We start from the raw sequence: 15,027 nt of genomic DNA, 5'->3' as shown, positions 1-15,027 counted from the left end.
GCGTGCTCCTGAGAACATGTGTGCACCTATGCGGGGATCCATCCAAGTGTGCTCCTGAGAACATGTGTGCACCTATGCGGGGATCCGTGCCTTCTGATCCAGGGGTTTTCTCATGAGACGTGATGACATCAATGAGACAGAGGCTTCTTGTCTCATCTCACCCTCAGGGGAAAGGTGATAGAAAACGTCACTGTTCATCACTCACTCTAGTGTCATGGCTTTGCCATGAAAATTACTTTATGGCAAAATAAACCAAACTGGGAAAAGCGGCCGAGTGTGATGGCTGTGTCTGAGCTTTGAAGGCTGGGCTCCATTTTGCAGATTATAAAGAAAGCACTGCCTAAAAAAAATTGTAACTATGTGAAGCTTTGAGCTCTAAAAGTTCTCTCTTTTATGCTGAGGCCTATCTCCTATTATGCCCCAGGACACTATTCTTTGGGGTTCCTTTTAAGGGAAATGCCTAGATATTCTTGACAGCAAAATCTCCCTAATTTTCTGACCCTGGAGAACTCCATGACTATTGTCTTATGAGCCACTGGTCACAGAAGTCAGTCTAAGGAAATGACTATGGTGTGGTCCTAGTAGCCTATCAACTGGGACATAAATCACACTATGGAGGAGTTTGTTGTGATGCAGGCCTTTAATCTCAACTCTCAGGAGTCAGAGCCAGGGAGATCTCTGTGAGTTCAAGGCTAGCAGGCCAGCCAGAGACATACAGCGATTTCCTGTCAATTGCCATCACCACCTCCACCACCACCACCATCTCCACAAGTACCATCATATCACTTCCACAACCACCTCCACCACCTCCTGCTCCACCACATTCACCACCACCACATCCTCCACCACCACCATGACCATAACCACATCCTCCACCACCACCATAACCACATCCTCCTCCACCACCACCATAACCATAACCACATCCTCCACCACCACCATAACCACATCCTCCACCACCACCATGACCATAACCACATCCTCCTCCACCACCACCAAAACCATAACCACATCCTCCACCACCACCACCAAAACCATAACCACATCCTCCACCACCACCATAACCACATCCTCCACCACCACCACCATAACCACATCCTCCACCACCATAACCACATCTACCACCACCACCACCACCATAGCTATAACCACCTCCACCACCACCACCTCCACCACCACATTCTGGCGATTCCCAAGGACACAAATTTCTGCCAAAACTACACAGACCCTGGAATTTTATTTGTCGAGCTCAGTGGCTTAAAAAACTGGGCGTTTTATCACAAGGACTAGGCAACCAAGGTCATGTGAGTTACAATGTTCTCAAGCTGGTATCTCAATGATAACAGAGATATGGAAAGTTTGTTTTTTAAAGCAACTCTTCAAGTCTCCTATGGCAGTTACTTCTAAGCTGTGTTCTGTGGAACAACGGTTCTCTGCTGTGTTTATTAATAGATGTTATTCAGAAGAAGTTCCCATGGAGAAAGCTATCTTGGAAATGAACATTTTCAAGCAAATTCAAATATGCTTATCACAAGATTCCTCAGACCTTTAATATACTAATGTAAACTGTGACTCTCTGGAAAAGGTGTTTGGAAATAAACCTTTGACTTAACTTTGGAAATGTATTTTTTTCAAGGAAATGAACAACAGCTTGTGCTCTGAAACTACACTTTGGAGATATGTTTTAGTAAACATTAGAAAGATTTCTGTCGGGGAGGACTGGGAAGGGGCAGCATTCAGGATGTAAATAAATAAATCAGTATTTTAAAAAAGAGAGTGCCTGAAGGGACCCTGGTTAGCTCGGAGTGTGGCAAGTGGGACTCTGGCAGCCCTTGCCCTTTTTCCCCTCATTCCCTCTGTGTTGCTCGAAACCCTTAGATTACATTCCCAAGCCTAGCCACCAAGGTCTAGTCCCTTATTTGACTACTTCCTCCTCCTCTTGAAGCTGACTACCAGAGATCAAAGTACTGAAGTCCAGCAATCAAAAGGGCTCTTTGGCTGCCCTAATTAACATGCCCAATCAAAAATAAATACCTCATCCATACACAAGGGGAGGGGAATGGTTCCCCTTGCGTATAAACCACCTTGTCTATGGGCCACATCTGTCTCCTCTCTATCCAGAGGCAGTCCCTTGTCCCTTGGGACAAATACCCCTCCTCCCTCTCCCTTGTTCCCCTCCCTTCATCTTCTATCTCCTGTCTTTGACTCTTATTCCCTGACCCAGAGGTCATTCTGCTGGGGCAAATGAATCTCCTTTGTGCTGAGAACTTGGTCTTGGAGGTCCGGGGTCGCTGGTTTTTTTTTTTTTTTCAGTACCAATTTGACCTGTTAGACTAGCTTTTTAAAAAGCTAAACAAAAAGCAGCAGCGGAAAACCAGCTTTACTTTTTCTAGCACTCACAATTTTATGTCATTAGGTAGAAAAGTATATATGATCAATTCATTTAAAAAAAGAAATGGCCGGGCGGTGGTGGCGCACGCCTTTAATCCCAGCACTTGGGAGGCAGAGGCAGGCGGATTTATGAGTTCGACGCCAGCCTGGTCTACAGAGTGAGTTCGAGGACAGCCAGGGCTACACAGAAAAACCCTGTCTTGAAAAAACAAACAAACAAAAAATTGTAAACCAATAAAACTAAATACCAGGTATGGTAATACACACCTGTGTCCCAGCACTCAGGAATCTGAGGAAGAAGGATTCAAGGCTTGGGCATACATAGGAAGATGCTACCCTACATAGGGGTCCTACCAGACTAACCAACCCATCAAAGAAAGCATATCTTGAGACCTCAGTGTACAGTCATACCAGTAGATAGCAGTTAAAATATTTACGCAGCTTAATTTTATTTTAAAGCCAGCATTACTATATTTTAATTAAGCTAACTTTTAAGAAGAAATGCTATCTTGAATAAAGAAACAAAGTTTACACATATGAAATAAAAATGAGCATTTTTTTAGGTTCCTGGAAATGAAGGCATTTGCAAGTTCATTGTTGCTTTCTTTTGTTTTTGAAACATGAACATTCCCTTCACCGATCCCTCTGTAACTGTGATGCATCTATCTCACCATGACCTCTGCTCTACTCCATTTCAGACTTACTTTGCCTGGCTCTTACTGGTTTAGTGAGTGTGTTACAATTGTCAACTAGCCTTACAGGTGGCAGTTGCTAATTTTTGTTGTTGTTTTGCACAATATTTATAAACTAGAGTAAGTTATGTAGGATTAAGTTTGCAAGCTTCTACCTTTGTATTTTCTGAACCACTTTCATTCTCTCAGTGTCTCCACTGTGAAGAGAGCTGACTTAGATACAGATCTGAACTAGCACTTGATCACGGTCAACAGAGGAATACTAGATGGTGTTAGTATGAAGCCCCACCTCCCCCCTCCCACAATCTCCATTTAAATACAATGTGAAAGCAGAACTCCACCTAACCAGAGATGGGAAGGAAATGGTACAGGGTGAGGTGTCTGAGACCATTCATTCGACACACCTCTCCTTCCACAAATGTCATGCTGGAAAACACATATGTGAGAAACTGCAATTCTCTCTGCAGTGGCAGATTGTGTTGTTCAGTTTCTAGACTCAACACTGTGTTAGGTCTCCTACTTCAGAATCCAGCTGTAAGTAGGATACGGTGGGCTCCTCAGCCTCACAGCTGTGCAGATCAGCAGGCTGTGCCAATAAGAACAACTGCTTATAACATGCTTGCTTTGTGTACCAAGAATGTTCTATATGGCAGTCACTTCCTCACTTAGAACCTTATTCATGTGACTTTCTCTGATCATCTATTTAAAACTACAACTCTGGGGCAGCAAGATGGCTCAGAAGGTACATGAACTTTCCACTAAGTCTGATGACCCAAATTTGCTCCCCACAGGACTGACACATGGAAAACAATAGGTTCTTGCAACACACACACAGTAACAAAATTAAAAGAAAAATAAGGTTACGACTCTAGCGCCAGTAGGCCTCCCTGTCCGCCGTGCAAGCCCACGCCATTCAGCATCCTAACTAGTTTACTTCTGTTGTTCATTCCTCCATTAGAATATGAGCAGCCTGAGGCCAGAGTATTTCCTCTGTTTATTTGGCTCACTGCTGAATCTCCAGCATCTAGAAAATGACTTGACCAAAACTATCTATTTTAAGCCTGCTGCATAACAGAACCACCCATGTTCACTGAAGAAAAGGCAGCCAGATCATCAAACGCATAGCTTTGGAAAGTTACTCAGACTATCCAAGTGGTGTCTTTTGAATTTTGCTAGACAATCCTATAAAAATGACTCAAATAAGATTCTATTTCTCACTGGGCAGTGGTGGCACACGCCTTTAATCCCAGAACTTGGGAGACAGAGGCAGGGGGATTTCTGAGTTCGACACCAGCCTGGTCTACAGAGTGAGTTCCAGGACAGCTAGGACTACACAGAGAAACCCTGTCTCGAACCCCCCCACCCCCCCCCAAAAAAAAACCCCAAAAACCCCAGTTTCCTCAGAGAGTAAAACATTCCACCCTACAACAGACTCCTCATGCAGGAAGGTATATAATTTAAAGTAGCTTCAGGAAATCTCTGAAACTGAGGAGATTCACTAAGCCCCCTCCCTGCCAGAGTAACCAATAAAGACTGGGGAAAGCCTCTTTCAGAAGGAAGGAAGCTGAGCTGCAAAAGAAACAATAAAACAAAACAAATAAAAACGTAAAATACAAAACACAAGTCAAATAAAACACCAATCTCTGAGATCAGACCAGCTGCCTGGAAGAAGCAGAAATCAACCTTGTTGCCCGGAAAAGGTTTAGACCAGGGTCACTTGGGAAGGACACTCTCCAACCTGGTGAGCTGCCTGCAGGCTGTGCTGTGTGCTCCAGGTTTCCTAGCATGCTTGAGCTGTCACCCATGCTGGGGCGAACCTTGGTGATGAAGCTGTCTCTGAGTCTTTCCTGTAAGTGTAAGCCCAATAGAACTCATTGATTCACTGAGTTGGTCTTTCAAGGTATCCACACTGTGGTTTGTCATGAGATCCCTATCTGGGATGAGTAGGTGTGTGTGCTGCATCTTCACAGAAAATACTTTGTCACACAACAAACCCTCAATAAACTATCCCCTCTCTACGGATAAGGAAGGCAAAGCTGATTTGCTCAGAGTCATCTGGAAAATACACGGTGGCAGAGAAAGGGTGAAAAATCGAGAATGCAATAGAGAATGAACTGTAAATGCATTTTTCCCCAAGAGGATTTTTTTTTAAAGCCACAAACTGTATAAATTAATTTCTATGGCTTCCTAGAAAAGGATACAACTATAGAAAACAGGTCAGTTTTCTAACTATCATTCTGTAGCAGGAGAAGAGGCTGTGTACAAAGGAGCTCAGGGAAGTTTGCAGGATGAAGGCAGCATTCCACAGCTGGCTTTGTGTGGGTGACGTGACTACACCTTTGGCAAATGGATAGGACTACACACTCCCGTGGATGAAATTTACAGTGCAGGCAGCACAGTCAGAAACATGTTCCTCTGAGCAGCCAAATACACTTATGTCTTAATCTCTGAGCTTGTGAATAGTTGTGTCACACTGCAAAGGGGCATTGTAGGCAGGAATTTTGAGGCTGGGAGGGGGGTTATCCTGAAGTATGGGATGGGCCTGCAGTAATCTCAAGGGTCCTTCTATAACCCTTCTAGGTCCAGAGGAAAGAGGTGGAGATGTGCTGCTGATGATTCTGAAGAAGGTGTCTTGAGCCAAGGTCTAGAGGTAGCTTCTTCATGCTGGGAAAGGCAAGAAACAGGTTCTCCCTTAGGACCCCTATGGGGAGCCAGGGAGACTGACTTGAAAGTTCCAAGCTTTAGGACAGCCCGAGAGTAGACCGTGTTTCTTTAAGCAAGTACTGAAGCTTGTAACTGATAACAGCAGCAATAGGAGATGAATACAACTATCCTTCGACAAATCCGACTCAAAAAATAGTGTACTGAATTTAATATGGTAGATAGAGTGAGGGGAGTTTGGCTAATGCAGTAGTCCTGGGCCAGAAAGAAAACTAATATCTGTTTACTATGCAACCACCCAGAAGTATTATCTATAAAATATTTTAAATAGCACCTTATATAGATTGTAAAGATCAAAGATATAATTTACATAAAATTTAACTTAACCCTAACAGTTTGTGTGCATTAAATAAGTGGAAGCTAGTCTTTTGTAGGATGTCAGAATTTCTGAACATCATGGGAAGTGCTATCTTAGCACATGACAGAAACACAACCTTATGGAGAATGCTGTTCGGCAATCCTTAGCAGCATGTACTGGTTACAGACTGATGCTCTAGGAATATTAGCTGGATTCTTCCTATCCCCCTATCCACCTACATAGAGCTTAGATGCTATGGTTCCCTGCTAAGCCCCAGGTTACTGTTTTAACTACTGGTTACAACACCACTACTCTGAGATGTGTCATGACCTTTAAATAGACTGTGATCAAATTGCCCTGAAAAACAGCTTCCGAGTCTAATTCTATATTTGTATATAGCAAACGTCTGTCCAACCTGCTTTTCTGGCCCTTTATTATCAATGTAGGGAACAGGATCGTTGTATGTTCTTGCATTTGTGTATATGAATTTAGCATAATTTACGTGTCTTCTGTCCACACACGGTTTTGAGTGTTGTGTGCTTTTCCCAGGACTTTTTTCATTTTTGGTTTCTTCTTTTTGTTCAGTTATACATGCTGTACCAGCATCTTCTATTTTATGCTGTCTGAAAAACATAAGTGGTAAATCATTTGTCCCAATAAGCATCTCAGAAATTATAATTAAATGAGATAAGATATAAATATATCTCAAGCATTTGGCAGACTTATGCTAGTGAAATTTGAAATTGAAAATTGGGGTATTCTCTTACTCTAAATCCTGTAGCAATTAAAGGAATGTGCGTTAATAGTGATTACTATCATGGCATACTAGTATACTGAACAGACTATCTTTTTTTTTTTTGAATTAAAGAGCAGTGACTTGATTGTGCTTATAAATCATGAAGTATTTATGCACATGGGTAGGCTACATGCTAATCTGAACATATCTTTTTAAAAAGTTTTATTATTGGGCTGAAGTAATGGCTCAGTGGGCAAGAACAGGTTAGATAATTTGCTCCACATATACCTGAGTTCAAATCTCAGCACCTATGTAAAAGGCAGCGCATGAGCTTAGAGCTACGGGAGGTAGAGACAGGATGATCACTGGGGATCTCTGTGAGTTCAAGACCAGCCTGGTTGATAGAGCAAGATCCGGGCCAGTTAGAGCTACTATCTCAAAACACCAAAAAAGGAAAGAAAGAAAGAAAGAAAGGAAGGAAGGAAGGAAGGAAGGAAGGAAGGAAGGAAGGAAGAAAGAAAGAGAGAAGAAAAAGAAAAAGAAAATAAAGATATGCTTAAAATGTTTCATAAACCATAGGAAAAAACTTTTCACAACCTCAAGGACCATTAGAGTCTGAAATAAAAATGAGGGGGAGACAAGGTTAAATCTTGGCAGCTGCTAGGAGGTGGGGGATGCAAAATAGGAGAAGGAAGTCACACTTTCCTTCATCTAAGGATGATGTGACATCCTGTGCTACAGAGCACCTGCCCTTCCATTGTGACCTATCCTTTGCCACCTGCTTAACACAGCGCCACCTGCTAACCCATGGTCAATGCTGCTCTATTCATAATAGCCAAGAAAAGGACAGAGCTTAGATTCTAAAAGATTGCCTTAGAAAGCTAAATCCTAGGCTAGAACAAAGAAGAAATTCCAGGCAGGAATTTAAATCTTAGGCTAGAACAAAGAAGTAGGCTTCAGACATGAAAATGACTTTGGGCTAGGACATCGAAGTAGGCTCAGATACTTTGATCATCCTGATAAGCCCTTAGAAATAGTGATCACAGGAGTGATCACTGGACTCTGTTGTCCTGCATGTTCTTTGACTATCTGGGTTTATTGTCTTGCTTGTTCCTGGACTATTTGCATCTATTGTATTGCTAGTTCCTCAACCTAGAACTGACCTTAATATTTGCATGTAATTTAAACAGTATAAAGACAAAAAAGAAGGAGGAGGGAAGGGATAGGGGACTAAGGAGGTGGGGTGGGGAAGGGGAATGGCACCTGAAATGTAAATAAATAAAATATCAAATTAAAAAAAAAACAAAAAACAAACAAAAAAGATTGCCTTTCAGAAAAGCCATATGAACACATACTTATTTATATTAGTTTGCTTTTTTATTGCTGTAATAGGACATTCTGACCAAAACCAACCTGGGGAGGAAAGGTTTATTTCAGCTTACACATCACAGTCCATCACTAAGGGAAAGCAGGGCAGGAGTCTGGTGGTAGGAACTGAAGCAGAGGCTATGGAGGAGTGCTGCTTACAAGGTCAGCTCTGTCATGGCAATACCCTACCACTTCTGGTACAGATCTGTCTTCATTAGGGTTTCTATTGCTTTGAAGTAACACCATGACAAAAAGGCAAGTTGGAAAGGAAAGGAATTACATGGCAGATCATAGTCCGTCATTGGAGGAACTCAAATGGGACCTGGAGGCAGGAGCTGATGCAGAAGCCATGAAGGAGTGCTGCTCACTGTCTTGCTTCACATGGCTTGCCCAGCATGCTTTCATGTAGAACCCAGGACCACCAGCCCAGAGATGGCGTCACTGACAGCTCTTTGTCTTTAGTAAGCACCAGAAATACCCTTATGGATAAGTAAGTTTCATGCAGTGGGGACTATTAGTTCATTGATCACTGCTTGCCCGACACCCAGGCGAGTGTGCTCTGTAGCTTAGGTAAATGCATTGTGTTGTACTCTTCACATACTTCAGGTGAATGTACTAGACTTTTTTTTCCACTCTGCCTTTGCTTTAGCTGCAGACTCTCAGCCCTCACGCCACTCCACATAAAAACACTATTCAGATTCTTTGTGATCTTATTTCCTTGATTTGTAACAACAACAACAACAACAGCAAATGCCACTTTGCAAAGGATTTAGAAAAACTGATTATTGGAAAAGTATAAACAACGTCTAAGATGTTTCTATTACACTCTCAGATCTGTGTGTTTACTTAAAAATTGTAACTTTCTGGTCAATTTACGGCTGTGAACTCTCCACTTTCTCCATCTGTTTCTCATGGCTGAACACCAACACATCTGTATTGGATCCTTGAAGGAAAGGACTGTGGATGTTGGCTTACACATTTATGCATTTACTTAGTTCTGCATTTCACGGTGTGGATGACTATAGATAACAAATAAATGTGAAATACCCGATTCTGTAGAAACATCTTTGTACAATAAAACACCTTGTACAGACAAAACACTAATGTGTCTAAGACCCTAGGTTCTCTACCAGCGATACAAACAAGGACAACAAAACAGAAAGCAGTCAGGCTTGGGTTGGAACCCAACTCTGCCATTTAATATCTAAGGTTCCATTCCTTAATTTATATGAAAGAACAACAGCTATTGTGACTAATGTAAAAGAAAGAGTAATGCTGGCTAATCCATTCGTACATGTCAGGTCTACATGAGGCTCTGAGAATCCAGGAGGGAGACGGATGAAAGCTCCTGTCTTCAAGGGGCTTACATTCTAGGGAAGGTAGAGAAGAAATGAAGCAAGGGGCACACACAGTCTGTTAGACGGTGCCACGTGGTAAGGACAATATCCAGGGAGGAAGAGGCATGCAGGTATGTGGGAGGAGAGGCTGCACTTGGGGAGGGTATTGCGGAGGTGGTCACTGAAAAAAGAAAGGGAGGGATGAGGACAAATTAAGGTATTTGAAGAAGGAACATTCCAGCAGAGACAACTGTAACTGTCAAAACTCTTACCAGAAATGTGTCCATCCTTAGACATGAAGCATGGTCTCCAAAATTATCGGTCAAACAAACAAATCTAAAGGTATAATTTAACCTATCAAATAGTAATCTCTGAGGCTTGCTCCTAGGAACTTGTTTCAACCAGTTCTCTAGCTGGCCTACAGCAAGAGCCACTGTTCTGTTGACAATAATACCATTTTGGAAGCAGGTGTCCCTAACACCACTCCTAGCTGTCCTATCTCCGTTACATAGTTCAGCAAAGGCCGTCAAACCACAGATTGTTTGGGGTCCCAGAGTTCCTGATTCAGCGTTTCATGTGGGGAGATCCTGAGAGTTTTCGTTTCTACGTGTTCTTAGATGATGCTGATACATGTCTGGGGGTCACTCTGAGGATCCCTACAGAAGATTGCATGCGGCTGTATGCAGGTGCCAGAATGATGCCCGAGGGATGCGGCAGGTGCGGCAGGAGGAGGAAGCAGCTTGCATAGGAGGCGCTCTTATAGGAGGAGCCTTGGCTTTACTGTATGTACCCTGCGGGAAACATTTTTTTTTCCTTTTAAAATGAGGCCATGTTGAGAAGGCCGTAGAGAGACTAGGGAAGCCACGTGGTGGCTGTATCCGTGAAAAGCTGGTACTTGAGACTGGGTGAGGACAATAGAGGAAGCAACGAGCAGTGGAGTCTGGATAGTTTTCAACACTAGAGCCAACAGAATTTGCTGATGCGTTAAATGTGGGGTATGAGGAGTGATTATTTCAAGATGGCTTCTAGAATCTTAAATCACAGCCGGGCAGTAGTGGCGTATGCCTTTAATCCCAGCAGTTGGGAGGCAGAGGCAGGCGGATTTCTGAGTTCGAGGCCAGCCTGGTCTACAGAGTGAGTTCCAGGACAGCCAGGACTTCACAGAGAAACCCTGTCTCGAAAAACAAAAAAAAAAAAAATCTTAAGTCAGGTGATACGTGTCCCTGGCACACAGTATATGCTCAGTAAACGCTGCATTAAAAAAAAAAAAAGATACTGTAATCACTCAAACCCTAGAAAGCAGGGGAGAAAACCTACTGGATGAAGTATGTTGCCTGGATCTTAGGTGCTGATCCACTCCCCTTAATCTTTTGCAAGAAAGGGAAATGTTTTTCAGAAGGGGAAACAGAAAGCTGAACCCTGGCACTTACTGCTGCTTCTCCTCTCCCTCCATGACTCCAGCCGGGCACGTGGCAGCCAGGAGTGTCAAGAGAGAACACTGACCTACCCTTGCTAGGAAAGGGGCTCCAGAGCGCTGCCACTGTGACTCCAGCGTTGCTAAGCAACTGAGACCTCAGGAAAAAATTGCAAGTGGCTGGAAACTGTGCGCAGGCGCAGTCGAGGTGATCTGTTGTGCTTTCGCAGCGGGGCGTGGCTGACCTCAATCCGGAGGAAAAGAGCGCCTGAGTCCCTTGTTTTTAGCTACAGCCTTGGGTTGGACAGTGAGTTTGAACTTGTAGAGCCCTAACCCTAGCGGGGAGTCAGCCCGGCTAGGTTTGAGGAGTGAGCAAGGGAGGCTTCCAGGCCTCCCCCACTGCCTGGGGAAACCTGTTTTCCGCGAGTTCTTAGCGCTGTGCAAGTCCCGATTCTCACGGGGAAGCTTGGCTGTCACTTTCTGACAGAATCTCAGTCGCCAGATAGCTGGCAAGCATTAAAATAGAACAAAGGAACTCTCCTCGGCAAATGAGGCTCCCTGTGGTTCGTGCATCTGCCCTGTCTGAGCGAGGGTTCAGGGTGGGTTCAGGGGATTGCAGGTTTAGGCCGACTCCGGGCTTGCGTGGCTGCACTTCCCCAAAAGCTCAGGCTCCAGGGATAAGACCTGGACGATCATCTTTCACCTTGAGGCTGGAAATTTTTACTCCATTTTACATGGCTTCCCAGTTTCCACTACCAAAGCCAAACGCCCTTGGCACGTGTGACAGCTAAACCGTTTTCCTGTATAGGAAAGAAAATGTGATTCGAGATGCTTCTGTTGAGCTGAGTTCTGCTGTGTCTGAGGAGTGTGCATAAATAAGCGTGGGAAGCCAAAGTCAGTTTGTAAATTTATATTCGCTTGGGACAGGTATGGGGTAGTGGAGGCTGACCTTTGTACTCATGCCTTAAAATCCTATCAGAGAGAAGAGATCGTGGATAAATTTGACATCCAGCAACCTACATACTTGAGTGTGGACTGTGCAGTTTAAAAGCTGGGAGGATGTGCGAATGTCTGATGGTGTGTGTTTGTCTCTGGATAGGGAGTGGATGGGTAAACAAATATGAGGGAATGGCTTGGAGAACCAGAATGCTAGGGAGAGGACGGCATGCGTGTTTGCTGAGCCAGGCATTCCTCGGACCCACTGTCCATAGGGAGAAACTTAGTTTTATCCTAACTATCAAACTGATTATGCACATGGGCCCTCAGAGCAATGGGTGTTTGCCTTGTGGCTTCACCTCTTGCTAGCTTGTACATAAGGGAGACATTTAGTATCTCAGAGCCTGAAGTTCTTCATTCACAAAATCTGCAAACACCTAGTGAACTGTCTGGTTTTGTGTGTCAACTTGACACAAGCTAGAGCCATTAGACAGGGAGGGGCCTCAGTTCAGAAAAATGCCTCCATGGGATCCAGCTGTGAGGCATTTTCTCAATTAGTGATCACTGGGAGAGGGCCCAGTCCATTTTGGGTGGTGCCATTCCTGGGCTGGTGGTCCTGGGTTCTGTAAGAAAGTAGACTGAGTAAGCCTTGTGAAACAAGCCAGTAAGCAGCGCCCTACGTTGCCTATGCACCAGCTCCCGCTTCCAGATTCCTGCCGTGCTTGAGTTCCTATCCATTGGTGCTAAACAGTGATGTGGAAGTGTAGACTGAATGAACCCTTTCTCCACCAACTTGCTTTATGGTAATGGTGTTTTGTTGCAGCAATAAGACCTTAACTAAGAGATCCAGGGTAACTGTCAAGTATAGCTAGTTTAATAGATACAGTGTACTAAGAGCAGTGTTTGATGCTTAGAAGATGCTTCATCATTAATTACTACTGCTTTATTGAGCCACGTGACCTGCATACCACATCCCAATGGAACTTCTCAGTCATAAAGAATGAAGTTACGTTGTTTGAAAGAAAATGGATGGAAGTGGAGATACAGTAAGTGGATTACTTACTATAAGCCAGTGAGATATATATATATATATATGCGCATACATATCAAAAGTAGAAATAAAATAGAGAACAACACTGTGAGGGTGAGAAAAAAGGAGGGTGGAGAGGCCCAGGGGAGTATGTTCACTATACAATATAAACCAGGACAGATTGTGGGTAGGTGGGCGGGCACTGTCTTACATTCACGCAGGGACCAGAGAATCACATCATGTATCTTCCTCTACCATGCCCTCCTGCTTTCTTGCCTTGACACAGGGTCTTTCATTGAGCAAGAAGAAACTCACTGATTTGGGTGTTGGCTGGCCAGAAAGCTCCCAGGATCTGCCAGTCTCCACCCCTATGGTTACAGGCATGTCCAGCCACGCCTTATTTTCTATGTAGGGGCAATTTGAACTCAAGTCCTTTCGTTTACACAGGAAGCATCCTTGCCCATTGAGCCATCTCCCTCAGCGCCATTGTATAGAAGATAAATAAATAAACCATGCCTACCACAAGGTAGTCACAGTCTTAGGGATCTAAGCCTTCCCAATAGGAAAACTTTGACAATAAACCAACACTGATGTGACTTTATATATATGTATATATATAACATTATTACATAATTGACAGTTATGAGTATTGCATTTAGTGTTGACAATAATATAATAATCCAGTTACCCTTGGTGTGTTCTCTACAGGGCATTGCATATTATGGATTTGATAATTATTGACTTTTTTATACAGAAAAAGCACTGAGCTGCTATTAGTGGTTTTTCCTTATAATGATTTGGAGAGAAACATCAAGTTCTCTGTGGTGTAGATTCTTCAGTTATGAATACAGAAGTAGCCAGATTGCCATACTTACCATCTTTTTTAGATGCAAATCAATCTGCTGTTAATCAATGAGCATTAGCCTAAATGACCGACCTCTCATTCAGAATAGGAGTTACTTTTCAACAACGCATCATCCAAAGCCCATCTGTTTACTAGCAGTGTCAAGTTAAAGCCACCAGAGCTGACAGCATATGTGTGGGACCACAGGAGGGTGGGAACCATTCATCCACAATTTTAGACATACAGAAAACTGTTGATATTTTTTTTAAACCACAACAAAGGGCTAAAAATATTGAGTGATGCTATACCACATCCTTATATTAAAACTGCAGCTGAGGGGGACATGCTACCTTTCCTCCAGCAGTGTGTTTGTGAGAGTGGGGAGGCTGTCAAACACATGACCCAAACAATTGCTAGTCTGGATTCTATTTTTAAAAGCCAGTTAGCTTATGTGCCTTATACACATGTGGTATAGAACTTGGCTGAGCAAATGGTGATCCTCATCAAAAGCTAGCTGCCGATGTCCTTCCTGTATGTATGGATTAGTGAGGAAGAGTTTTTAAAGTATATGCACTACCTGGTGTTTACTAAAGTAAATTTGAACTATAAGAGTTTTATGACCAAACCATACTAATGTTAAGGCAATGGAAATAAATGATATATTGGCTTATCTTTGAGAACAGATGAACTCAAATGAGTCACAGGTAGGAAGGTGTCCCTGAGCCTTCTTCTGGATCAAGTTCAAAGCTATATGAGATGCTGCCTTCCTTCCTTCCTTCCTTCCTTCCTTCCTTCCTTCCTTCCTTCCTTCCTCCCTCCCTCCCTCCCTCCCTCCCTCCCTCCCTCCCTCCTTTCTTCCCTCCCTCTCTGGGTTTTTGAGACAAGGTTTCTCTGTCTAGTACTAGCTGTCCTAGAATTCACTCTGTAGACCAGGCTGGCCCTGAACTCAGAGATTTGCCTGCCTCTACCTCCCAAGTGCTGGGATTTAAGGTGTGTAACACCACTGCCTGGCCAATACATTATATTTCTTAAAAGGTGAACTTCCTGGGTAAATCAGACCACTTCTGGCACAATGGTCCTCTGTGTATACATAACAATGTTTGCAGTGGTGATAGGCATGTAGGTAAATAAAGAATAAAATCTTTTATGAACTCCCCAGAAAAGAAACTACTATCCATGGGTCACCGAGGGAGTAACTGGTAGTTTGGAAATTCATCATATTGAGGAAAGAAATTTGCATTTATAAACTTGGATGAGTCT

General features: G+C 43.3%; 1 protein-coding gene across 1 annotated transcript in view; it reads right to left on the bottom strand.

Annotated features, from left to right (window-relative positions):
- CUNH2orf73 (chromosome unknown C2orf73 homolog) overlaps positions 1-11,053 on the bottom strand; it is a 27,166-nt gene extending 16,113 nt beyond the window's left edge. Inside the window, exons 1-2 of the mRNA XM_028779271.1 lie at positions 10,974-11,053; positions 6,518-6,725 (exon numbers count right to left, since the gene is read on the bottom strand). Of these exons, the coding sequence (XP_028635104.1) occupies positions 6,518-6,725; positions 10,974-10,996 (231 nt within the window). The 5' untranslated portion in view covers positions 10,997-11,053. The remainder of the gene's footprint in view (positions 1-6,517; positions 6,726-10,973) is intronic.
- Between the last annotated feature and the right edge of the window lie 3,974 nt (positions 11,054-15,027).

This window comes from Grammomys surdaster, unplaced genomic scaffold (genome assembly GCF_004785775.1).
Source record: "Grammomys surdaster isolate TR1022 unplaced genomic scaffold, NIH_TR_1.0 67, whole genome shotgun sequence".
Lineage (NCBI taxonomy): Eukaryota > Metazoa > Chordata > Mammalia > Rodentia > Muridae > Grammomys > Grammomys surdaster.
The sequence above is the reverse complement of the archived record's forward strand: the minus strand, read 5'-3'. Positions and strand labels throughout refer to the sequence as shown.